Source organism: Enhydra lutris, unplaced genomic scaffold, assembly GCF_002288905.1.
Source record: "Enhydra lutris kenyoni isolate GAN:26980312 unplaced genomic scaffold, ASM228890v2 scaffoldscaffold9, whole genome shotgun sequence".
Lineage (NCBI taxonomy): Eukaryota > Metazoa > Chordata > Mammalia > Carnivora > Mustelidae > Enhydra > Enhydra lutris.
The window spans coordinates 30,743,676-30,765,622 of NW_019154093.1; the positions used below are offsets into that span (position 1 = coordinate 30,743,676).

General features: G+C 48.5%; 1 protein-coding gene across 4 annotated transcripts in view; it reads right to left on the minus strand.

Annotated features, from left to right (window-relative positions):
- The window catches only part of LOC111143130 (KN motif and ankyrin repeat domains 4), a 69,979-nt gene that overhangs the window by 9,564 nt on the left and 38,468 nt on the right, over positions 1–21,947 (minus strand). For 2 of the 4 annotated variants that reach the window (XM_022496623.1, XM_022496624.1), the window contains exons 3-9: positions 20,054–20,172; positions 14,894–16,831; positions 13,541–13,652; positions 10,542–10,760; positions 8,435–8,522; positions 5,361–5,580; positions 1,892–2,034 (exon numbers count right to left, since the gene is read on the minus strand). In XM_022496623.1, the coding sequence (XP_022352331.1) occupies positions 1,892–2,034; positions 5,361–5,580; positions 8,435–8,522; positions 10,542–10,760; positions 13,541–13,652; positions 14,894–16,831; positions 20,054–20,090 (2,757 nt within the window). In that variant the 5' untranslated portion in view covers positions 20,091–20,172. Of the gene's footprint in view, positions 1–1,891; positions 2,035–5,360; positions 5,581–8,434; positions 8,523–10,541; positions 10,761–13,540; positions 13,653–14,893; positions 16,841–20,053; positions 20,173–21,947 lie in introns of all 4 variants that reach the window. The other 2 variants (XM_022496626.1, XM_022496625.1) reach the window with 2 other exon arrangements.

Below are 21,947 nucleotides of genomic sequence, written 5' to 3' on the forward strand. Positions count from 1 at the left end.
TGAGATCATGCCCCCCTCAGGTTCTGCACTGGGTGTGGAGCCTGCTTGAGATTCCTTCCCTCTCCCTCTGCTGCACCCCACTACCCCCTCTCTGAAAAAGGTGGCAACAGGGCACTGATTTTGATTTTGGTGCGCATCCCTTCTTGCAAGAGGCTCAGTTTAGAGGGGTGCCTGGGTGGCTCCATGAGTTATGCATCTGCCTTCAGATCAGGTCATGATCTCAGGGTCCTGGGATTGAGCCCCGCATTGGGCTCTCTGCTCGGTGGGAGAGCCTGCTTCCCCCTCTCTCTCTGCCTGCTGCTTTGCCTGCTTGTGATCTGTCAAATAAATAAATAAAAATCTTTAAAAAAATAAATGAAATAAAATAAAAACAACTTTATTAAATCTGATGGTGTAGAAGCTCTAGGTGGAAATATTTTGAAAAACAGAAAGTGATCTGCAGATGTCTGTTTCTTGCCACCAGTAGGACTGCTGTTAGATGGAGTGTGCAAAGTGACTCAGTCTGGGTAGGCTACCATCTGCACTTTGTGGGGGCTAGACAGGGGAGTTAAATATATTGTTGGGAGGTAGTTTTTATGGGTCTCCTTGTGAGTGAGGTATTATCTGTCTTATTGTTCTAGGGTCTTTTTAATTTTTATTTTTTTAATTTATTTAAATCCAATTAATTAATATACAGTGTATTATTAGTTTCAGAAGTAGAAGTCAGTGATTCATCAGTCTTATGTAACACCCAGTGCTCATTATATCACATGCCCTCCTTACTGCCCATCACCCCATCCCCCTCCCCCCCTCCTCCAACAACCCTCAGTTTCTTTCCTATGATTAAGAGTCTCTTACGACTTGTCTCCTTCTCTAATTTCATCTTGTTTTAGTTTCCCTCCCTTCCTTTATGCTCCTCTGTTTTGTTTCTTAAGTTCCACGTATGAGTGAAACCGTGATAATTTAGACAGTCTTTTCAAAAATGCTGGTACAGTGAATAGCCTTGGAAGAAAGAGATAGGATCTTCTCCAAAACAGAGGGCAGACATACTCACTATCCCATATAAAAGATGAGGGTTCCCTACCCTCAGGGTTCCTCTCTTGTAATATAACCCACTCTGCACAGGGAGCTAGTGTAAATACTGACTCTATGACTACTCTTCTTTCTGTGAATGATATACTATCCTTTGTCTCTGGCACAGGAGTTTCAAGTCTTCTACCAGCATCCAGGACATTGTAGCATGCTAACCAATTAGCTCTAAGGTAGAATACAATCTCAGACCCTTCACAGTTCTTGATAGTTAGGTTTACATCTCTGATCACTCTAGGGGTGGAAAGGAGAATTGCACTCCCTCTGTTGTTCACATATTACTCAAAGACGGGTACATGGTCTTTTGAGGAGTTCCCATTGTTCCCTGTGGACCCTTGTCTAACGCAAAGCCCTAACTGGCTAAGGACTAGACCCCTACTCTGTGCTGTCAAGTAGAGGGGCCAGAAGTTGAACAGAGACATGTCAACCCTCCGAACTCTTTTCTAATTCATGATTGAGATGGGTCACCTGCAGGGGCTTCCCACACATCGACGAGCAAATGTTTTTCAGCCTTTTCATACCTTCTTCTGCTGGTGCTAACTGTGGGATCACTCTGTTTAAGAAGTCAGATCTAGATGGACTTTGCCCAGGTATGGACCAGGACATAGACGACAAGCTCACTGACCTCTGCCCTGGCCTGTCTGGATCTCTGAAGCTTCTGAAGACACCAAATGTACAGGCTTTGGACAAATGCCATTTGCAGGGCCCAGCCTTCTTGGGTTAAAAACTAATAGATCTATGTGGAATTTCTCCCCCCACTGGCAGAATAAAACTGAGAGGTACCCAGATTTACTCAAGAGGGGATCATGTTCACACCTCCTACCTGAGTAGCTTGGATGTTCACATTTCCTTCCCTTAAGAGTTTCCAGACGACAGCCATGTCTTCGTCAGTCTCTGCAGAAGCCAAGGGAGTGATCATCACGGCAGTATAGCCAGCTTTGTTCTGATGGTCCACATTGCAGACACCTGCAAGAGGAGCGGTGGGCATTGGACTAGCTCCCAGGGTTGCAGAAGTGAGTTTCTGCTTTAGCTGCCTGCTGGTTAAAAGGCCATGGTACAGAACAGTCCTCTCCCAGTGGTGGAGTCAGTGTTTACCTCTGTAGCAGCCTTTAAAAGTGGCTAGTTTCCTTTACAAGTTTTCTAGGCTACCCAGCAAGAAAGATCCATGGTGGTAGAGTCACAGATGGCCAAGGGGTACAGTGATCATGACTATTTCCTAAAGCAGCGTTCTGGATGCTGAAGGTCAGTGAAGCTTCATAAAGGGCCCAAGCGAAGGTGAAATGAGACCAGGACACAACTCACGTGGCCACATACCACCCACTATGCATTTTAGGTTTTACTCTACATTGTGTGTAACTCAACCTACCGGCTGAGTTTTCAGGTCTTTCCCAAAGGCCTAGTGGTATGTTGGGCAGTGTACCAGGAGGCCTGAAAAATGCCACAGGATAAATATAGGACATCTTCCAGGCATAACCCATCTCATTTGAAAAATGGAAGGGGAAAAAATGTCTCCATGCATTTTTGTATTAATAATACATTTCACAGTAGAGCAGAAAATAGTATATCTTTAAGATGAAGTATTATTTGAGAACTCAGAAGAAATGTCTGCTTTGAAACCCTGGGATGTGCATGCATTCATATCCCTCTCCATCAAAGGCGACATAGGAGATCATCAGCCTGTTATCTGTTGTAGAAATGATCCCATCTCTTAAGGGCGGGATCATGTGGTAAACAAAATCTTTCCCATACTGTTGCTGAAAAACTGATGTATCGCTTTTGCACACTAAAAGAAACTATCTCAGTGGATCAAGTCATTTAGCCTTTCTTAGCATTTCCTCTGTAAAATGGGGATAATAACAGAACCTGTGGGGTTACTGTGAAACTTAATGAGTTAATATCTAAAGCACTTAGAACTGTACCTAGCACACAGCAAACACTCAATAAGCATTAACTGTTTCGCTATTATTGTCCAGAATAGTATTCTGTTTTTTTTTATAGCCTTGCTACTTGCTCATGAAGACTTAGGTACTCATTGTAACAAACCTGGACTTTTATGAAAAAAATGTCTGGGCTACTTATAAGTCTGTTCTTGGGTGAAAAACCAATATTGGTTTGACATTCCCTCCACCCCACCTCAAACAGTTTTTCAGAAATGTGCCATTGCGATGCCAGGATGCCAATGGATATATTAAAAAAAAAATTAATTCTGACCACTGTCGTGACCGGTGGGGCTATGAAAGCGGACTACAGCCCCGCGCACTGCCTCACAGCTCTGCCCTGAGAAAGAGGGGAATATCTGCATTGCCTTCCTATTGATTTTTTTATTTTTACTTCAGGACTATTTTACATTTGCTTTTAAGAGACGTAAACAATCCTCAGGTTACACTTCTCTTTATTCTCTTCAGAAACATGACTTATGACTCAGTAGGGTAAGGAATGACTTCTCCTCAGGGACTCAGAAAAGGGGCTGAGGACCCCACGCTTCCGAAGCAGATTCTCCTGAGCAACCACCAGGGAGGGAGCCAGTCCTTCTGGGTGGGGGGCAGGGGAAACACTCTTGACTGAGCCCGTCCAGCTCTGCAAGCGTTCTCCTCTGCAGCGGTGTTCTGGCAAAATAAAGGACGGATCACAAAGGACTAAGGCTGTGGAGGTGCACCCGCTGGCTGTGCACTCAGTCATGATGAGTCACTTCTGTGCAGCCCCTTACAGTGTGTAAAGTGCTTTCTGGATGCCTCACAGCTGCGGGCCTGGGTTTCAGAGGGTGACCGATATGCCCTCCTCAACAAGCCGCCTACAGCGAGGGAAAGGAATGGAACGTTCCGCCCATTCTTCAGCTCCCCTTCATACTCTGTGCTTATGGCTATTTCAGCTCTATCAGTATGATAAACAGAAAGCTTCCAGATCACTTTAGGATTGAGGAGAACCGAATGGATTCTCAGTTGACACCAGCAGAAATGTGTAACAGCCCAAGCTTAGGTTGTCTGCTCTCTGGCCTGGCCTGGGCCACCTGGAGAACTTCTAACAGGCTTCAGTGTGAGCTATTTCAAGGTGAGGCTCTGCATTTCCAATCTTTGGATTCTTTATGCACAGAACACAGGTATGCTCCATTTAATAATGTGCCTTTCTCAATGGAGCTACCCCTTTTATGATGTCCCTGATTCCATGAAGAACTCAAATCTAGCACAATTGGCTCAATGTCAGAGTTGTGACTTTATCTTCCTCTGATGCGGTGGAAAGCAGAAAGAATTTTAGGCTGTCATTAGGTATATCATCTTTCCATTCAGGTAAAAAGCCCTCAAGGCTGCTTAAGGGAATTTGGAAAAATGGAATGATCAGAAGGAGCCAGGCCTGAGAAAGGCTTCAGCGGAAAGGGTTGGGATAGAAAGGGAATGCAGCAGCCCTAAGGAGGGAATGAACTTGGTGAGCTGGAGGGCAAATGACTAGAGTGGGGGGAAGGAGGATGCATGGTGATGACCGAGGTAGAAAATGCAGGCGGGGGGCAGGCCGTCTGGGATTCCTGAAGGCTAGGCTGAGGAAGCTGCCTTTCATTCTTCCAGCAGTGGAAAGCCATGGGAGGCATTTAAGCCAAGGTGGGTAAGATCCAAGTTGGGGGAAAGCTGTTGGATCTGGAATGCAGACTTCTTGATACCCATGTAAACTCCTCCTCCGGCCTCCTAATAAAGGTTACAGATCTAGCATGTGTTCCAATTCCCGGATGCAGAGAACAGGAAGAACAAACCAATGGTATCAACTTTAAACCCCAGCAACACACTGAGTCACTGCAGTGATTTCAGAATCACGCAAAATTCTGTTGACTTTTCTGGGCGTCACTTTCATCATCTTAGAATAGGGATAATCATCCCTATTAAAAGGAGTTATGAGGATTAAATGAGATCTCATATGCCAAGTGCGTATCAGCGGGCCTAATCTGAGGACATCATTTGGGGTTTTATAAGTACCCTCCTAGGGTCTCCCTCATACAACCTTCCTAAACTCATAGATGCCATTGGGCCTGGACACACCTTCAGCCAGCCCCATTGGCCACCTGTCCACACCATCACTCCTGGGCTGCGTGATGTCATCCCACACAGCAACATGAGGATAATAATACCTCTATCACAAGAGTGTTGTGAAGAATGAGTGACATCATTAAAGGCACAGCAGTCTTAGTCCAGCTCCTGGAATACAGGAGGAACTCAGGACAGTGAAGAATCTTGGTGCTGGAAGGAAGTAGGTACCAAAATGGCCCTTCACGGAGGGACCCAGACTTAGCAGATGCAGCCATTTCTGACCTGTGTCCAGCAGCAGCTTCACGACAGAGAAGTTGGAGTGGGACACGCTGTAGTGAAGGGCCGTGTTCCCGTTGCCATCAGCCAAGTTCACCAGCAGCTTCAGGAAGTGTGGGGAGAGGGGCTGGACCCCACGGAGGTAGGCAGCCACCACGGCAGGGCTGGATGACTTGCGGCTGGAGATGCGGAACCACTCTTGACGGATGGTGTTCAAGCTCAGCCTCTGAAATACCAACAGATTTCAATTCTAGGAGGTCTCCTGGCCTGGGGTGCTCGAGCTGGGCCGCTAGTTTCCATGGGAGATGGCAGCTGTGGATGCTTCACCTCTGTTCCCTCAGCTCCCTCTAACTCCATGTGACCTACTCCTGGAAGATCAGAGCTGGGGCTGGTGGGGGGGTGGTTTGAACCTGTGCAATCAGCCCCCCATGTGACATAGAAGGAGGTCTGGGAGAGCGAACAGTAACCAGTGACAAAGCGCTTTTCCAGGGGACAGTTTGAATCTTCTGTGAGTTTAGATCACACCCCTGTATGCACAGGATAACCAAGCCCCTGTCTTTCACACACACACAGCCAGCCTACACTGACCTTAGCCTGGACCCTACCAGGACTTTTGTGTGTTTTTAATAAGCATAGCTAGCAGGCCACAACATTTTACTAATGGGGAAGATGCATGCTGAAAGCTAAGATAAACAACATGCCCAATTTATGCTAGAAATAAAAGCCAAACAGCTGGGCTTGAATTATTTTTGGCTTTTAAGCTTTGCTAGGACCTTCAGAGAAAATGATTTAACAACCCATGGCAGGACCTCACTATCTGTAGTGTACAGCTCCTTTGGAACCACGGAGGAGGAGAGTTCCAGAGCAAATCACATCAATTCTGTGTGTTACATGACCTACGTGTTTAAAATAGAACATGCTTAAGTTACTTATCTGAAGAGGAGGAGAAACCATGGGGATGTGATTTCATAGTTATTCTGGAAATGAACTGGGTTTGGGGTCCAGACTAAGCTATGTGACCTTGGAACTCACAGAGTCTTTATGAACCTTACTTGTCTCATGTGCAAAATGGGGATGAAATAGGACTGGGTCCCTAACCTCCCGTGGCTTGACAGAATGAGGTCCTTGTACAGCCTGCTTTGTCTCTCAGGTGGAGTGAGGGTAGGGGATACTTTAATCCTAATACAGGTGTGGTGTCAGGTTTGCACATCCTCTATCGCTTTTCTTTTCTTTTTAATTTTAAGATTTTTTTAAAAAGATTTTATTTATTTATTTGACAGACAGAGATCACAAGTAGGCAGAGAGGCAGGCAGAGAGAGGAGGAAGCAGCCTCCCTGCTGAGCAGAGAGCCGGATGCGGGGCTCGATCCCAGGACCCTGGGATCATGACCTGAGCCAAAGGCAGAGGCTTTAACCCACTGAGCCACCCAGGTGTCCCTAAGGTTAATTGTTAAGTAAACTATACACCCAAGTTGGGGCTTGAACTCATGACCATGAGATCGAGTCGCATGCTCTACCAACTGAGCCAGCCAGACACCCCTCCCCTATCACTTTTCTAGGCAGAAACAGTGGAACCTTTCATGGCTGAAACACTTTTTATATATCAGAATATCTTTCTCTCCTGTGGAATTGTCAGGAGACTCTACAGAGAAAGATCCTAATATTAAGGAACATACAGCTTAGTTCTGTAATTCATTTAAGATTAAGTAACAGGAGTTTCAATCAACATTTGCATCACATACTGTTTTGTTGTTGTTGTTGTTGTTGTTGTTTTTTGAATCTGGCAACTGTTGTTTGCAAAATCAGCTAAGATAAAATAATGAAAATGGGTTGGGCTGAATCAATCATTTTTTTACCCCTAAGGCCCTTCTGTGAAGGAGAACAAATGGGCTTTAAAAATGCTTACAGGCTGTTACATGTCAGGGCCTACCAGTTGGCTCTCCTGACTTGGGAATATGTGTCTGTGCCAGGATTTCTTGAATAAAAGTAAAACCTAATGGTTACATGTTTAATTCCCTGTGGGCCATGAAGGTGTTAAGGAGCAAGCAAATTTTTTTTTTCTTTTTTTGCTTTTGGTCTCTTGACTCATAGGTTCATGTCAAGAAACACAATAAAAGGATGCGTGGGGGGCGCCTGGGTGGCTCAGTGGTTAAGCCTCTGCCTTCGGCTCCGGTCATGATCCCAGGATCCTGGGATCGAGCCCCGCATCGGGCTCTCTGCTCAGCGGGGAGCCTGCTTCCTCCTCTCTCTCTGCCTGCCTCTCTGCCTACTTGTGATCTCTGTCTGTCAAATAAATAAATAAAATCTTAAAAAAAAAAAAAAAAAACTAAAAAAAAAAAGGATGCGTGGGTGGCTCAGTCAGTTAAGCATCTGCCTTCGGCTCAGATCATCATCTCAGAGTCCTGGGATGGAGTCCCGTACCGGGCTGCTTGCTCAGTGGGGAGCCTGCTTCTCCCTCTGCCTGTTGCTCCCCTGACTGTGCTCTCTCTCTCTTTGTATCTCTCTCTCTGACAAATAAATGAATAAAATCTTAAAAAAATAAATCAGTAAAGACTACAGAATTAAATACTGGGGCTTGAGGGTAATGAAGACATGCTGCCCACCACCCACCTTCATTTTATTAATGAGGACACAAGCTCTGAGCCACGAAATGACTTGCTCAGTATCTCACCAACAGCTGTCCTGGGACTAGAACCCCTGGTTCCCGCTCCACGTGCTCCTCACTCCGACCACAGTTCTCCCCAATCATGAGGTGATTTTGAGCCCAAGCCACACAAGGGCTGGTTTGGTTTTGAAGCCACACACAGTTTTATGCTGGATGTTCAAGTGCGATGCCTGGGAACGTTCAGCGGGGCCTCAGAGCACCGGGCTGCTCCCTGATGCATTAGCATCCGGTCCCGTCTCCTGGCATCATTATCCTCACACTGGCAGCAGAGTTTGGGCAAAGGAGGGCACCCTGGGGGAAAGGGATTCCGTGCACACGCACACAGCTGCCTCAGGCAAGGGACCAAAGTCACCCAGTTGGAACTAAGAGCTTAAACGGTAGGGACATCCTTCCATGACAATGAAAAATCACAGTACCAAGAGTTGGTTTTTGGTGGCCCCAGTTTCTGGCAGATGCTGGCTCAGTGCCCGGCATGCGCTGAGGAATTCTTCTGAAGGTTTATATCTAAAGAAAAACATATATATATGTATATATAATCAGTCTTCATATTAATATAAAAGAAAGTAATCCCCTAGCTTGACCTTGCTTCTCAGCAGCTAAAACACCCTCACTGGGCCACCTCCCAGGCAAGGTGCATCCCGCTGAATTCAGCCTCCTGTCAGTGAGGCTTGGCCTCTGAACCCTGCTGAGGAGGGAGTCAAGCACATTGCCCTTTTTATCCTGCTGTTTTCAGGAGGCAGGAGCAGATCACCAAAGCATTCTGGGGGCCGTGAGACTAACGGCAATTCCTAACATGCTGGGAAAAGGGAAGGCTGTCTTCCTGACTTTGGGTAAACTATTTTCTGCCTAAGTGACTTGAAAAATCCAGAGAACCCCATCCCTAACAGCAATTTTTTTCAGGTTGTTCTTCCATGAAGGATACCATCAATGCTAACAGAGTCAGTACAATGAAACTCAGTGAAGCTGGGATGTTCTCAGTGCTGAGCACTCTTCCTGGGTTAGTGGAAGGGCAGACGGACCATCTCGGGGTGGACTTAATGGCACTGGTCACCAGGAAGCTCTGCCTCAGCTTGTCTCTATAGTGCCACCATGTTGAGCAGCCCTGTGGACCAGTCAGCCCCCATCCACTGCTTGTCACTGCCCCGGCTGCTCGGCTGAGGGGGGTGATGTTGGTAATGGGGCTTACTATCCTTATTCCTGCCACTTCTCTTTCTCTTTCTTTCTCTCTTTCTTTCTCTCTTTCTTTCTTTCTTTCTCTCTTTCTTTCTCTCTTTCTTTCTTTCTTTCTTTCTTTCTTTCTTTCTTTCTTTTTAAAGTAGACTTCATGCCCAGCATGGCGCCCAGTGTGGCACTTGAACTCATGATCCTGAGATAAAGACCTAAGCTGAGGTCAAGAGGCAGACGTTTAACTGACTGAGCCACCCAGGCGCCCCTCTACTATTTCTCAAAAGCCTGCTCTGTGGCAGGCACTGTGCTAGGCATTTTACATACTTTTTCTCATCCAGTCCCCAGATCAAATCTATCAGGTGGCTATTACCCACATATTACAGATGAGGAAGCTAAGGCAAGTACAGTGGCAGACATGGGATTTGAACCCAAGTGTGTCCAGCCTCAAAGACAGTGCTTCTTTTCATCACGTGACATTACCTCGCATCTTTTTTTTTTTTCTTTCAGATTTTTATTTGACACAGAGAGAGAGAGATCACAAGTAGGTGGAGAGGCAGGCAGAGAGAGAGAGAGGAGGAAGCAGGCTCCCCACTGGGCAGAGAGCCCGATGCGGGGCTCGATCCCAGGACCCTGGGATCATGACCTGAGCCGAAGGCAGAGGCTTTAACCCACTGAGCCACCCAGGTGCCCCAGACCTCGCATCTTTTAAAAGATGGAGTTATGTCAGCATGGCCAACAGGAGAGGCAAATAAGCATGTGGGTGAGAGTCAGACAAGACCTGGATCAGAAGCCCCACTTGGCTGTGTCCCTTAACTTCTCTAAGCCTCTTTTCCACATCTGTAAAGTGGGGATTATAGTAATTTCTACTGTGAGGGATAATTAAAAGGATTATAGCGCATGTAAAGTCCTTCACATTTCCAGGGCTGGGACGATGTTAGCTTTATATGTACAGCCCTGTCTGTGACGTTATATCCCACGAAGACAGGACTTAGGTCTGTGCCTGGCATCAGTTAGAAACTCAGGGAAGGGGCGCCTGGGTGGCTCAGAGGGTTAGGCCGCTGCCTTCGGCTCAGGTCATGATCTCAGGGTCCTGGGATCGAGTCCCGCGTTGGGCTCTCTGCTCAGTGGGGAGCCTGCTTCCTCCTCTCTCTCTGCCTGCCTCTCTGCCTGCTTGTGATCTCTCTGTCAAATAAATAAATAAAATCTTTAAAAAAAAAAAAAAAAGAAACTCAGGGAAGACTGGTGAATGGATAGAAAGATGAATGAACAAATGAACAAATAGAATAAAAGGATGAAGAAGTGCCCTTGCTCTTTCCCGGAGGAGCAGGTATCCTCATTTATACCCATCTGACTCACCTCTCAGCCTTGGGATGGGGGAGTTCTTCCCCAGGCCCACTTTCCTGGCCTGTGGTGCTGCTGCCCTCGGGGAGGCCCTGCCCAGGCTTGCAGGCGGGGTGGGCCTCCTTGCCCCGCCTATGTTCTGGGCCATCACATTTCTTCTCAGCCTCACTGTCAGACAAGTCTTCTGGGGAGCTGTCCTCGCCACTGGTCTCCTCGCTTGAGGTGGTCTCGTAGCTAGAGAAGGAGACAAAGGTCACTCATTCTGGGTTTCCTGCCTGGTGCAGGTCAACACAAATAAGAACCAGGTGGGCTTAAGGTAATAATTCCCAACTTGCTAACCACATCCCCCATTCTTTGTATCTGTAGGCCTGGGCGAGGGGACTCCCAGGAACCTTACATCAGAGAAGGATGTGGTGGAGAGCGGTGGCTCTGACACTGGAGGCCATTTGGGGAGAAAAGATAATTAAGCTCTTTGCAGCGAATACACAAATAGCCCATGTCCTAATTGGCTGATGCATTTGGATGACCCAGACAAGCCATCCAAGATTCTCCTAAAAGCGTTTGCTTCTGGAATACTAAGATGTTGTCTAGACAGGGGCCCAGACATAGGCAAACATCCCCCATCCCTTCCCTGAATTCTCGGAGCTGACGGACAGATCTTCACGTCTCTGGGTGATTGTGAAGTTCCCTTTTGCCCCCCTGTTCTAGCCAGACTCACACCTGACATGGGAGGACCCATCTGTGACTCCTCCCAGCAGTGTTCCATAGGAAACATGAACAGTAGGGTGCCTGAACCCAGCATCTTGAGCTACCTGGCTGTGGTCTGTTTCAGTTACTGCTTGCAACGGCGAAAGTGAGGGCATCAGCCCCCTTGTCTTGTGGCCCGCCCTCCCTAGCAGCGATGCTTAGGTTCAATTATGTGTGACTCCACTGAGGTGACCGACCACAGACCATGGAGGATCCTGGCAGATTTATTGATCTTTCTGCTGATGGTCAGTAGGAGACCCCTGATAGAGGATCCTGCAGTTAAGATAAGGATTTCAGACTCTGGGCCCATTCAACACTGCCACAGAGACCAGGGGAGACGAGTGGCCACAGCTTCCGCTGAACCCCCTTGGGCCGTTTCTCTGGATGCTGGCCCCTATGTAAGGCCCCCATGCTCACTGGACTTGCAAAGCCAGCCTGCTGCTTGGCATGCTCACATTCTGTCTTGTTTAAACCACAGATGTTTCTTCCTCTGTTGTGCTTGGAACCACCTTTGGCTTTGGTGACTAAGAGAAGGGGCGGCATATTACATTTACCAAGCAGTTCTTGTCTTACAGTTGCTTCCATGTTAACTTCACCTGGAAGACTATCCAGTCAACAGAAATTTATTGAGGACCTACTGTGTGCCACACACTGTTCTAAAGTCCCTGTCCTAATTGAGCTTATATTCTCGTAGAGAAAAACAGAAAACAAACATGTACACAATTAGACAGTGATAAGAACAATGAATCAAATAATAAAGGACCATGGAATAGAGTGATGGGAGGAGGGGCCACATTAATTAGAGCAGAAGTTTTTCACTTTGGCTGCACATTGTAATCACTTGAGGGTGTATAAATTCCCAATATCCACACAGCACCCCAGACTAATTAAGCCAGAGTTTTCAGGGAGGAGACTTAGGCATTGGTATTTTTAAGGTTCCCTCAGGGTTTCTAAGGTGCAGCCAAGGTTGAGAACCACTGCACTAAAGTGACAAATACTGAAGAGTATCTGGGACAGGAGTACTTTCAGGGTGGCAGGGAGACAGATGGAAGGACAGATAGCAAATGCAAGGGCCCCACGATGGGCCCCACTTGGCACATTTTAGGGAAGAAAGGTGGGAGTTGTTGGTAGACAATGGGGCCAGCAATAGCTGTGAGATGGACTTCCAGGTTTCGGCACAGGGCAGGCACTGCTGGGGGTGGGTAAGCAGGGGAGAGAGAGGACGTGCTTCTGCTGGGTTCACAGAGTCTGATGTTAGTGGGAATGAGGACAGCAATTCTCCTAGAACATCCCATGCCATTACTTCTGATGTTTTCCGCACAGAGCCTGCAAGAGTGATGTCACTCTTGTTTAACTGGTGTCTCCCTTCTAGTCTGACCCAAACTAGCAGGTGTTCCAACCTCTTGGGCCCACCACTGGCTGGGCCTGGTGCCCCTCCTTTGGGCCAATGCTCGCTTTTTTACTAGACTTCATCTCAGCATATCGCTCTTTTCCCTTTATTTCTTGTCTTATCTCTACCCTGTCCAAACTATGAGCTAAAGGCAGGGACCATGATTTTTAAAATTTTTTTTCTATTTTATTAACATATAATGTATTATTTGTTTCAGGGGTACAGGTCTATGAGTCATCAGTCTTGCACAATTCACAGCACTCACCATAGCACATACCCTCCCCAATGGGCAGGGACGATGATTTATTGGACTTTTTTATCCCTGACACCTAAAATATTTGTTGGCATTTAATAGATGTTGAATGACTGATTTAGGAAATATTCTAAATCCAATGGTTTACTCTCTAGAATATATAAGGTTTGGTTCGTGTTCTGAGTCAACAGACATTGGTTGTTTTTCTTCATTCTAAAAAATGCTGGTTAGGTTTGCAGTAAGTTAGTAAACGGAAGAAAAAAATTAAATGGATAAAATTTGAAGTTCAACAAATTAAGAGTTTGTCCTACTTTCAGTGTTGTGGTTCAGATTAAATGTCTTCCATAAAGGGTCCATGTGCTCCCCAAACTCCCAGAAGCCACCTGGAATCCTGGCCCCAGGGACACCAAAGCCAAGACATTAAAAGCACAGGATCCAACAGACCACCACAGCTGGCAAGGAGCCAAACACATGCAAACCCAAGATGGAGTTTTAAAGGGCCGTTAATTCCCTTGAAGAAAAATGAAAACCAGATGCTTCCCCCTAGGAAAAGAGAGTGCGAAGGACAAGAGTGGGATAGGTAGTGTGGAGGGGGGCAGTCTGGGCTTCACGAGCGATGCTTACCCACCGTTAACCCCAACAAACTGAAGGTTCTTTTTGGTCCCATTACCTCCTGCACGGAAGCCATAGTCTTTCTTTTTCATTATGGATTTAAGGCTGGTCGACGGGGAGATCTCTAGGTAGACACAACATCACAGGTTAGAATGATCATGGGATGCCCCAGAAGGCAGCAAACCCGAGACTCTTACTTTGAGGGGAGACAGGCTGAAGGCATGGGAGGAGGTAGAAAGGGATGGAGACTAGATAAGGTAAATCAGATGTTGTGAAGGTCTTTGAGGAGGCCCAGCCTTCTGGTCAACACCAGCCCAACTGTCCCCATTCACAAGCCCCTCTGTGTGTGGATGACGGAGTGGAGTTCCAGGAGCACTCTTCCAGAAAAGCCGTGATCTGAGGCTCAGACTTGCTCAGTGAACGGCAGGACAGGCACAGAACCCACTTCACAGGACTCCTGCTCCCACGCCCACCTCTGCCTGAGGGCAGCTCTGCGGACTTTCCTGGCTTACGTGCCACTTGTGCCCTGGGACGTAGGGTAGGCATGGCAGACGCGTGAGCAACAGCACGTCTCTTTTGCTATACTCAAAGGTACGGGAGGCATTTTCCAGCGGGCAAGACTGGAACTAGCACCGAAATAAAGAAAAAAACAGCCCATTCGTGATCTGCAGCAGGAAGCAGACTTGCACGCTGCTTGTTGAGCAAAGCAGAATATGGTTCCACTTTACTCAACAGAAAAGAGTGTGTGATCTGTTACAGGAGAAGTGCTGCTCAGCCCAAGGGTCGACTTCCACATGTAGCATTCAGTCTCTCTTACACACACACACACACACACACACACACACACACACACACACAATATTCAGTAAATTGTTTCCGAGCTCAATATAACGTTCCTCCAAAACCAGGCTAGAGCAAACGTCTAATGTGCAAGAACCAGAGAGGACCACGGGAAGGAGCCCAGGAAAGACTGAAGGGAGGCTAAGGTTTGGAGCCCGCACAGCCAGGGCCATTCTTGCCCTAGACATTGCCTTTGCACATTGCAAGTCAGAGACGGGTGCCCCCCCCCAAGTGGACATGGGCTGCAGATATGGCAAGTGAGTGGGGGGCTGAATTTCAGCATCCGTGTGCCTTCCTGGATGGTTTCTTTGTGCCCTGTGCTATCTGTGCCCACTGTCCGTGGCAGCCCTGCCATCCCAGCCTTCCAGGACAAGGGTAGGGACACAGCCCCCCACTGTGTTTCTTCCACTGGGTTCCTGGAGGTGTGTGAACCTTTTGAAAAATACACACATGCAATTCAAATCCTTTTTCCCTTTGAGTCGTCAGGTAAAGAAGTGGCTCCCTGTCTTGGGCACTAGTATTTACCCATCGGCGGGGAGGTAGGGGGGACGGGGGGCTCCCTCTGGGGCGGAGCGTGGGCCGAGTAGGCAGACAGCAGCAGGTTGAGGGAGCTCAGCAGCTGGCTCTGGATGCTGCTGAGCTTGGAGGCGGGCTGCTTGATGGCGCTGGCCAGCTCAGGGTACCCGTGTTCCAGGCAGCTCCACTGCTCCTGCAGGAGTTCCTGGATCTTCTTAACGTACTGGCCAATAGTGGCATCTGTGGGCGAGCTTGGTGGCCTCCCCGGGCGCTCCTTCCCTGGCAGCTCCGAACTGGCCTCTTCTCGCCCTGCTGGGGGCGACTTTCGGTCGCTGCTCCACGAAGAGCCTCCTGGCGCCCTGCCCAGACCCTCGGCTCCCACCTGTGGGCTTCCCTCTTGCTCACAGCCTGCTTCTTCAATCCTCAGCTCTGTGGAGAGGCAGCTGGGTATAGAGGGGGTGAGGACCACCTCAGGTCCTTGCGGCAGTGACAGCTGTGGTGGTGGCATGAATTCTGCTGGGCTCCGATCCCCCCGTTTGTGGCTGGCCTGCCCCCCTGAGAGGCCATTCTCCTCTCCTCCAGCCCTCCAGCTTTCAGAGCCTGTGCTGCCCAGAAGGTTGACCCCGATGCTCTTGTCACACGACTCCCTGGTCAAGAGTCCATGGAGGGGGTCGGTGTTGACCATGGCGTCAGTCTGCCCCTGAGTGTCTCTGGTGTTCTCGTGGCTAAGCTCTTCTGCCAGTCGAGCTACAGTGCGCTCTAGCTCTTGAATCCTCTGTCCTCTGGCCTTGACTTCCTCCTCCTGCTGCTGGAGGGCAGCTCTGACCTGGGCCAGTTCCTCGGTTCTTCCAGATAGCTCACCCTCAAGGGCAGACAGCCGCTGCTTCAGGCTGGAGATGCTTCCGGGATCCAATGCGGGGAGGCCCAGGCTTTCCTCTGTGACCCGGACGCCAATGCTTCTCACATCTATCTCCACAGGTGGTGGGGGTGGGATCTCGCTGATGTTGAGCTCGATTTCTTCTAGGGGGAACTCATTCTCAGGAATGGGTGACGGCAGGGGTGGGGGACTGGGTGTTGGGGAGCTAGGGGTGGCCACCACCTCCGCTTCTCTGGTTTTGTGTTCGTCTTCTTCATCCTCTAGAACTACAAGTGCATCCTGGGACAAGAAGGGAGGGCTTGGGAGAGAGAGGTGATTTGGAGCCTCCTCTTCATCTTCGTCCTCTAGAGGCTCAGTGCCCTCCTGGACCAGCTCTGGAATCCCTGGCACCAGGTCCCCAAACTCTCTGACTCTGGGTTGGGTTGTTGCTCGTGGAGTGGAGCTCTGAAAACCTGTAAATGCCTCTGCAGGGCCAAAAGCGCCATCACAGACGCTGCCTTCACCCTGAAGTGGAGGGAGGGCCGGAGGTGTGGGGGGCCCTGAGTTTAGGCTCGAGTCCTCTGATGCCCTGTTCTGGAGCAGTGTGGCTGGCATGCTGGATGCTCTCAGGAGCTGGGGCCGTCCGCCCCCGGGGGCCAGCTCCGCCTCCCTGGCAGAGGCAGCCTCCAAATGTCTGGCAGTCTCCGCCAGCAGGGCCTTCCGGTGGTAGCTCACCTCGCTGCCGCTGGCGGAGGCTTGCGGGTGTTCACCCGGTGGCAGTGACTGGGCTCGCTCCTCTGTCCCCAGCGACACCTTCCTCGGCACCGCCGGGGACCAGTTTTGGTGGGGAAGAGCAGCATGGGGGCGAGCCCTGCTGTCGGGAAGGCTGAAGTTTCGAGGCAAAGTGCTGAACTTGGCCTGCTTGGCCCTTCTGTGGATAGGAATCCGTCTGATGGTGTTTCCCTTCTCAATGTCATCCACGTACTTGAGGAAGTCCAGGTCCAGATGAAAGCCATACGGGGTCTCCACAGAGTAGGGGTGGCTCTTTGGAGGGCCCTTCTCTTCATCCCCCTGAGAGGACGGGTCTTTGGCTGGCAGACATGTAAAAAAGAAGCACAATGTTAATATGAATTATGGGTGGTGAGGCCTAATGTGTGTGATGTCGACTTAACACTCTCACGCGAGACTTCTCCTCTATGTCCCAGCGTCTAAATTAAGCTGAGATGCTCATAGTGTTCTGGCCATGCTAAGAATCCAGGTTATTAAATCAATGTGTACTTAGCCAATGTCTGCAAGGAAATAGGTAGAGGAAATAGTTTCCAATTTGCAGTATTCATCTCAGTTATTGCCGTGGAATCTGCCGGCAGGCCAGCAAGATAAAATAGTCTCGTACTGTTTTTCTGGTTTTGAGTCATGTAATTGCTGAACTGAAGCAGCCAGGCACCTGTCAGATCGGGGTATTAATTGGCAATTATGAACATTGAGGGTTTTGAAGGATAAGGTACACAGTTGCCTCAACATTAAGACCCAACCTCGCATTATTCAGAAGGATACTAGGAAATCTTGCTGAAGCCAGACATAACAAGGAGTTCCGCCTTCTGCATTATGTAAGTGTCCTCATCCCGGTGAGCCTTCAGGTACGTGAAGATCAGAGACATGCGCAGCCCGTGCTCTTTTCCACGCTGCGGAGTGCTTACCACGAACTTCACTTTCAAAAACTCGTGTCAAGTGAGGAAATACCACATTCTTCAAAGACTGGATAAAAGGTGGTAAAGGACACGAGCCATGTCAAAGGGACACTGGCCTACATCCTCTAAGAGAGGTGGGACTCATGACTTCTCAGGGCAGCCCAGACTGTCAGCGGACAATGCGGTGAGAAGTTCCCCATCACCCCTAAGGCACCACTGGTTCTCTTGACTGCCGTAGAGAACACTGAGGACAAGTCAGTCCTTCAACTGAATCCATAAGGACTTTTCTCCACGTAGCCTCTTCTTCAGGTTAAACAGTCTGTTCTCATGTAATCCTCCTTATTATCTCTGTGACATTCTGCTAACCGTGCCCCAAAAATGCTTAGCTCAGGAGAGCACATTCGTGGGCAGCACAGAGATCGAGAATGCACATTCATAAGCCTGGTCTGTATTTCGGTTCTTGGGGAAATTACTTAGCTTCCCTATGTCTCATCATCTATAGAATGGCAATACTAACAGCAAGATGAGATTCTTGTGAGAGCTGATTAATTTATACATAGAGAGTGCTTTGAACAATGAAATCCAATGTACACTCAATATTGTTAATTATTATCTTTGTGGAAACACAAAATATAAAGAACCAAAGCGCCATGATGGAAGCTGATTTGCCCAGGCACACAGTAGGGGCTCCACAAATTCTCTGTGACTTGAATGATTGCTTAGTTCTAAGGGTCATGAGTCCTGGGGGCAAAATTACAAAATAGTAATAATTCAATTTGCTTACTTCAACCACTGTTTTTTGTGCACCTATGTGTTGGTTGCTAAGCTAGATCCTAAGGGCACAAAGATTAATCAGGTACAGCCTTGCCCTCAAAAAATGTACAGTCAAGTAGGAGAAACACCAGTAGGTACAACATGGTGTGCCAAGGATCCTAACAGATACATGCCCAAAAGACAGACTTCCTGACTTATTTTCCCAATTTCTTTAGGAGGTTAATTCTGCCTTGGGAGGAGAGGGATGACTTCACAAAGCGACTTAAGATTGGGCATAAGATGGGGCGCCTGGGTGGCTCAGTGGTTAAGGCCTCTGCCTTCGGCTCAGGTCATGATCTCAGGGTCCTGGGATCGAGTCCCACATCGGGCTCTGTGCTCAGCAGGGAGCCTGCCTCCTCCTCTCTCTCTCTCTGCCTGCCTCTCTGCCTACTTGTGATCTGTCTGTAAAAAAAAAAAAAAAAAAAAAAAAAGATTGGGCATAAGATGAACGAATAAGAATTTGCCCAAACAAGGGTGAAAGACATTGTACTGTTTATGCCCAAGATGGCCACCATCACTTCCCACCCTCTCTGTACAGGCAAGGGAATCCCACACTGAGAGGCGGAGTCTATTTCTCCAACCCTTTGAATCTGAGCTGGCCTGTGACTTCTTTGACCAATAATATGGTAGAAATGATGCTGAGAGAATTCCAAGGCTAGGTCCTAAGCCAGTAAGTTCCACTCAATAGAAGGTCAGATGCCATGTATGAAGTCCACCTTCCTGAGACTGCACTGTGAGGAAACCCGACAGTCCCATAGAAAGGTGATATGGAAAAAGGGAGAGAGCTGCTTTGCCAGCCCAAGCTGCTCCAGCCATCCTAGCCCAGCTGCCAGGCATGAGCCTTCAGATGGCTCCGGCCTCAGCCCTCACCTGGTTTCAGTGACAGGAGGGACTCAAGTGAGAGCCACGCAGCTAAGCTGTGTTAGTCGTACATTTTTGTTTTCAGCCACTGAGTTTTGGGGTGTTTATAATGCAGCAGTAAATAGCCAGGATAGATTCTAGATGTACGTCAGAGAATGTGCAAAGGCACGGGGGTATGATATCCCACAGTGTTCTGGGGTTCCGTAAGTACAGGTGATGTGTCCAGGGACAAATGAGGCTCCAAGTGTGGTAGAGAAGGGTAAACAGGAGGAGATAGTTGGAAAGGTCAGCAAGAACCAGGTCATGGGCTGCTTGCATGCACACCAACAAAGCCTTGACTCTACTGTCCAGGTAATCAGCGGTGATGTCACAAAGAGTGTCCTCACAGAGGACTGGAAGAAGGACAAACCCAAGGCCCTGAGACCAGCTGAGAGCTTGCTGACATGCTCCAGGTAGGAAAAGCCAAAGGCAACGAAGGGAAAGGGACAAGTTAAAGAAAAGCTGCAAATGATGGTGCTACCTGGGTGGTAGCTTCTTGGGGCTGCTTTTCCCCTAAAGTTGCTGGCACACTAGGCCTGAGCTCTTCTTCTCTCTTGCCTGTTAGATACGTCCTTTCAGTCAGTGCCATGCGCTGTCAGGTGGCCCTCTATGCTTAGAGAAGTACTGTTATCTCCAAAGAACTAAACAAAGCCAACCAGACCCTTGCAGGCTGACATTGTGTCCACTGACACAGTCAAGCCTACCGGGCTCGATGCTCAATAAAGCCATGGGGCCTGTGGGTAGTTATGCCATCACCACAGCAGGGGACAACCGATGGGATTGTCCTCATTGGGTTCCACTGGTGCTGTGCCAGGGATCTGAACTTCAGGCAGTAATGAGTGACGATTTCTCAAGCCCCCCCAAAACACCAAATAAGTTCTCATTCACCCACACCAATTTTTTTTCACCAACCTGCTTTCCCCCAAAGAGGCACACTGGTCATTTCCATAACTGAGAGCTATTGCTCTCTGTTAAATTTCCAGGCTACGCTCGGCTGTCCTCTTAGGCCTCCTGGTCGACTCAGCAGCCTCCTGGATTACAGGGACAGGCCAAATCAGAGAGCAGATATTTGTTTAAAGTTAAGTAGAGAGCAGATTTATGACCCAAAGGCAAAGAACTCTCCTAAAGGAGAAGCTGCATTATTTATCTGCTTATTGCCTCAAATCAGTTGAGGCTGATTTACCCAGTGGCCTCTGGGAGCAGGTCCAGAGCACAAATACAAGAATAGCATCAAATAAGAAAGAGCAGATTCAAAGGCAAAATCTTCCACAAGGGAGACTGAAGGAAACCAAAGGAGTCTGTGAGACGGAGAGCTATCCAGGATGATGGTTTTCATAGGTGCTTTCCTAAGCTAGTACTATGAGGTCTCTCTCTCTCTCTCTCTCTCTCTCTCTCACACACACACACACACACACACACACACACACACACACAGCTGCGCTACCTACCACCCACCACTGTGTTCCTTTTCTTCCTCCCAGTGTAGAAGGAATGCTGGACCTTGAACGAGAGAGTTGATCTGGTGTGCCAGCAGACCTGTGCTCACATCTGGCTCCGCTCCTCTCAATTCTACCTGGTGACAGGTATGAAGGAGCTCAGAATTCCGGGCATTGGGCCAGGGCAAGAATTAATTAAAAGGACTGTTTCTGCTCAAAATGAGCTGCTGATCAGATAAATAGACACATGGCCACACTGGCTGGATTTGAAGCTTGGCTTTCTCATTTCCTACTTCTGTGATTCTGGGCAAATTATTGAATTTCCCTCTGCCTCAGTTTCTCCATCTGTTGCATGCTGATGATAATACTGACAGGGTTATTGTGGTTGTTAGCATGAATGTGATAGTGAGGACATGGCGCAGGTACTCAAGAAAGGCAAGACGGGCTCGTTCTGAGTGGGGCCGGTGGCGGGGGGGCTCGCTGAGGGTGTGCGCGTTCTCTGGAATATTTAGCTCTCGTGTTAGAATGACAGCCTCGGGGCGCCTGGATGGCTCAGTCATTAAGCGTGTGCCTTCGGTTCAGGTCAGGATCCCAGGGTCCTGGGATTGATCCCCGCATTGGATCCCCGCTCTGCTGGAAGCCTGCTTCACCCTCTCCCACTCCCCCTGCTTGTGTTCCTTCTTGCTGTCTCTCTCTCTCTCCATCAAATAAATAAAATCTTTAAAAAAAAAAAAAAAAAGAATGATAGCCTCAAGAATCCGAGAAGATAATTCTGGAGGAACTGGGAAAATGAGTCAGGGAAGAAGAAGAAAGTAAGTTAACACAGGCTCAGAGCTACCTAGGATTCCCTACAGCGTCTTGGTCTGAAAGGATGCCAGGTAACTAGACCCTTGGAAATGACCTGCAAACCCAGTCATGAGCCTAAGACTCACACACAGATGCAAGAAAGGGAAGTAGAAGGGGCCGATGGAAGGAAGGAGACGCCACAGTGATTACCTTGAGGAAGACTGTGAAATTCAGCAGGTGAGCTAACGAATCAGAGGTATTTAATGTGAGAAAGAAAGTCCAAAAGCCTACATTTGGTTTCTGAAGGAAATAGAAAAAACAGAAACTATAGAGAAAGTGGCCAAAAACACAGCCGGAATGAAGGGGAATTTAATGAGCCTCTTCAGAGGCCAAGGCAGTCGTGGAAGCTTTTCTCTCTCCTGCCTTTATTTCGTGAGGTGGTGGTGCCGGAAGGGAGGGGTACCTATCTTGAGCTAGTTGTGGGTAATCACATGGAGGAGCACAGCAGTGCTGAGGTTGCTGAGCAGGGATAAATGAGGCAGGCAGGAATGACAGGCCCCCGGGGCATGGAAGGAATTAGCTGG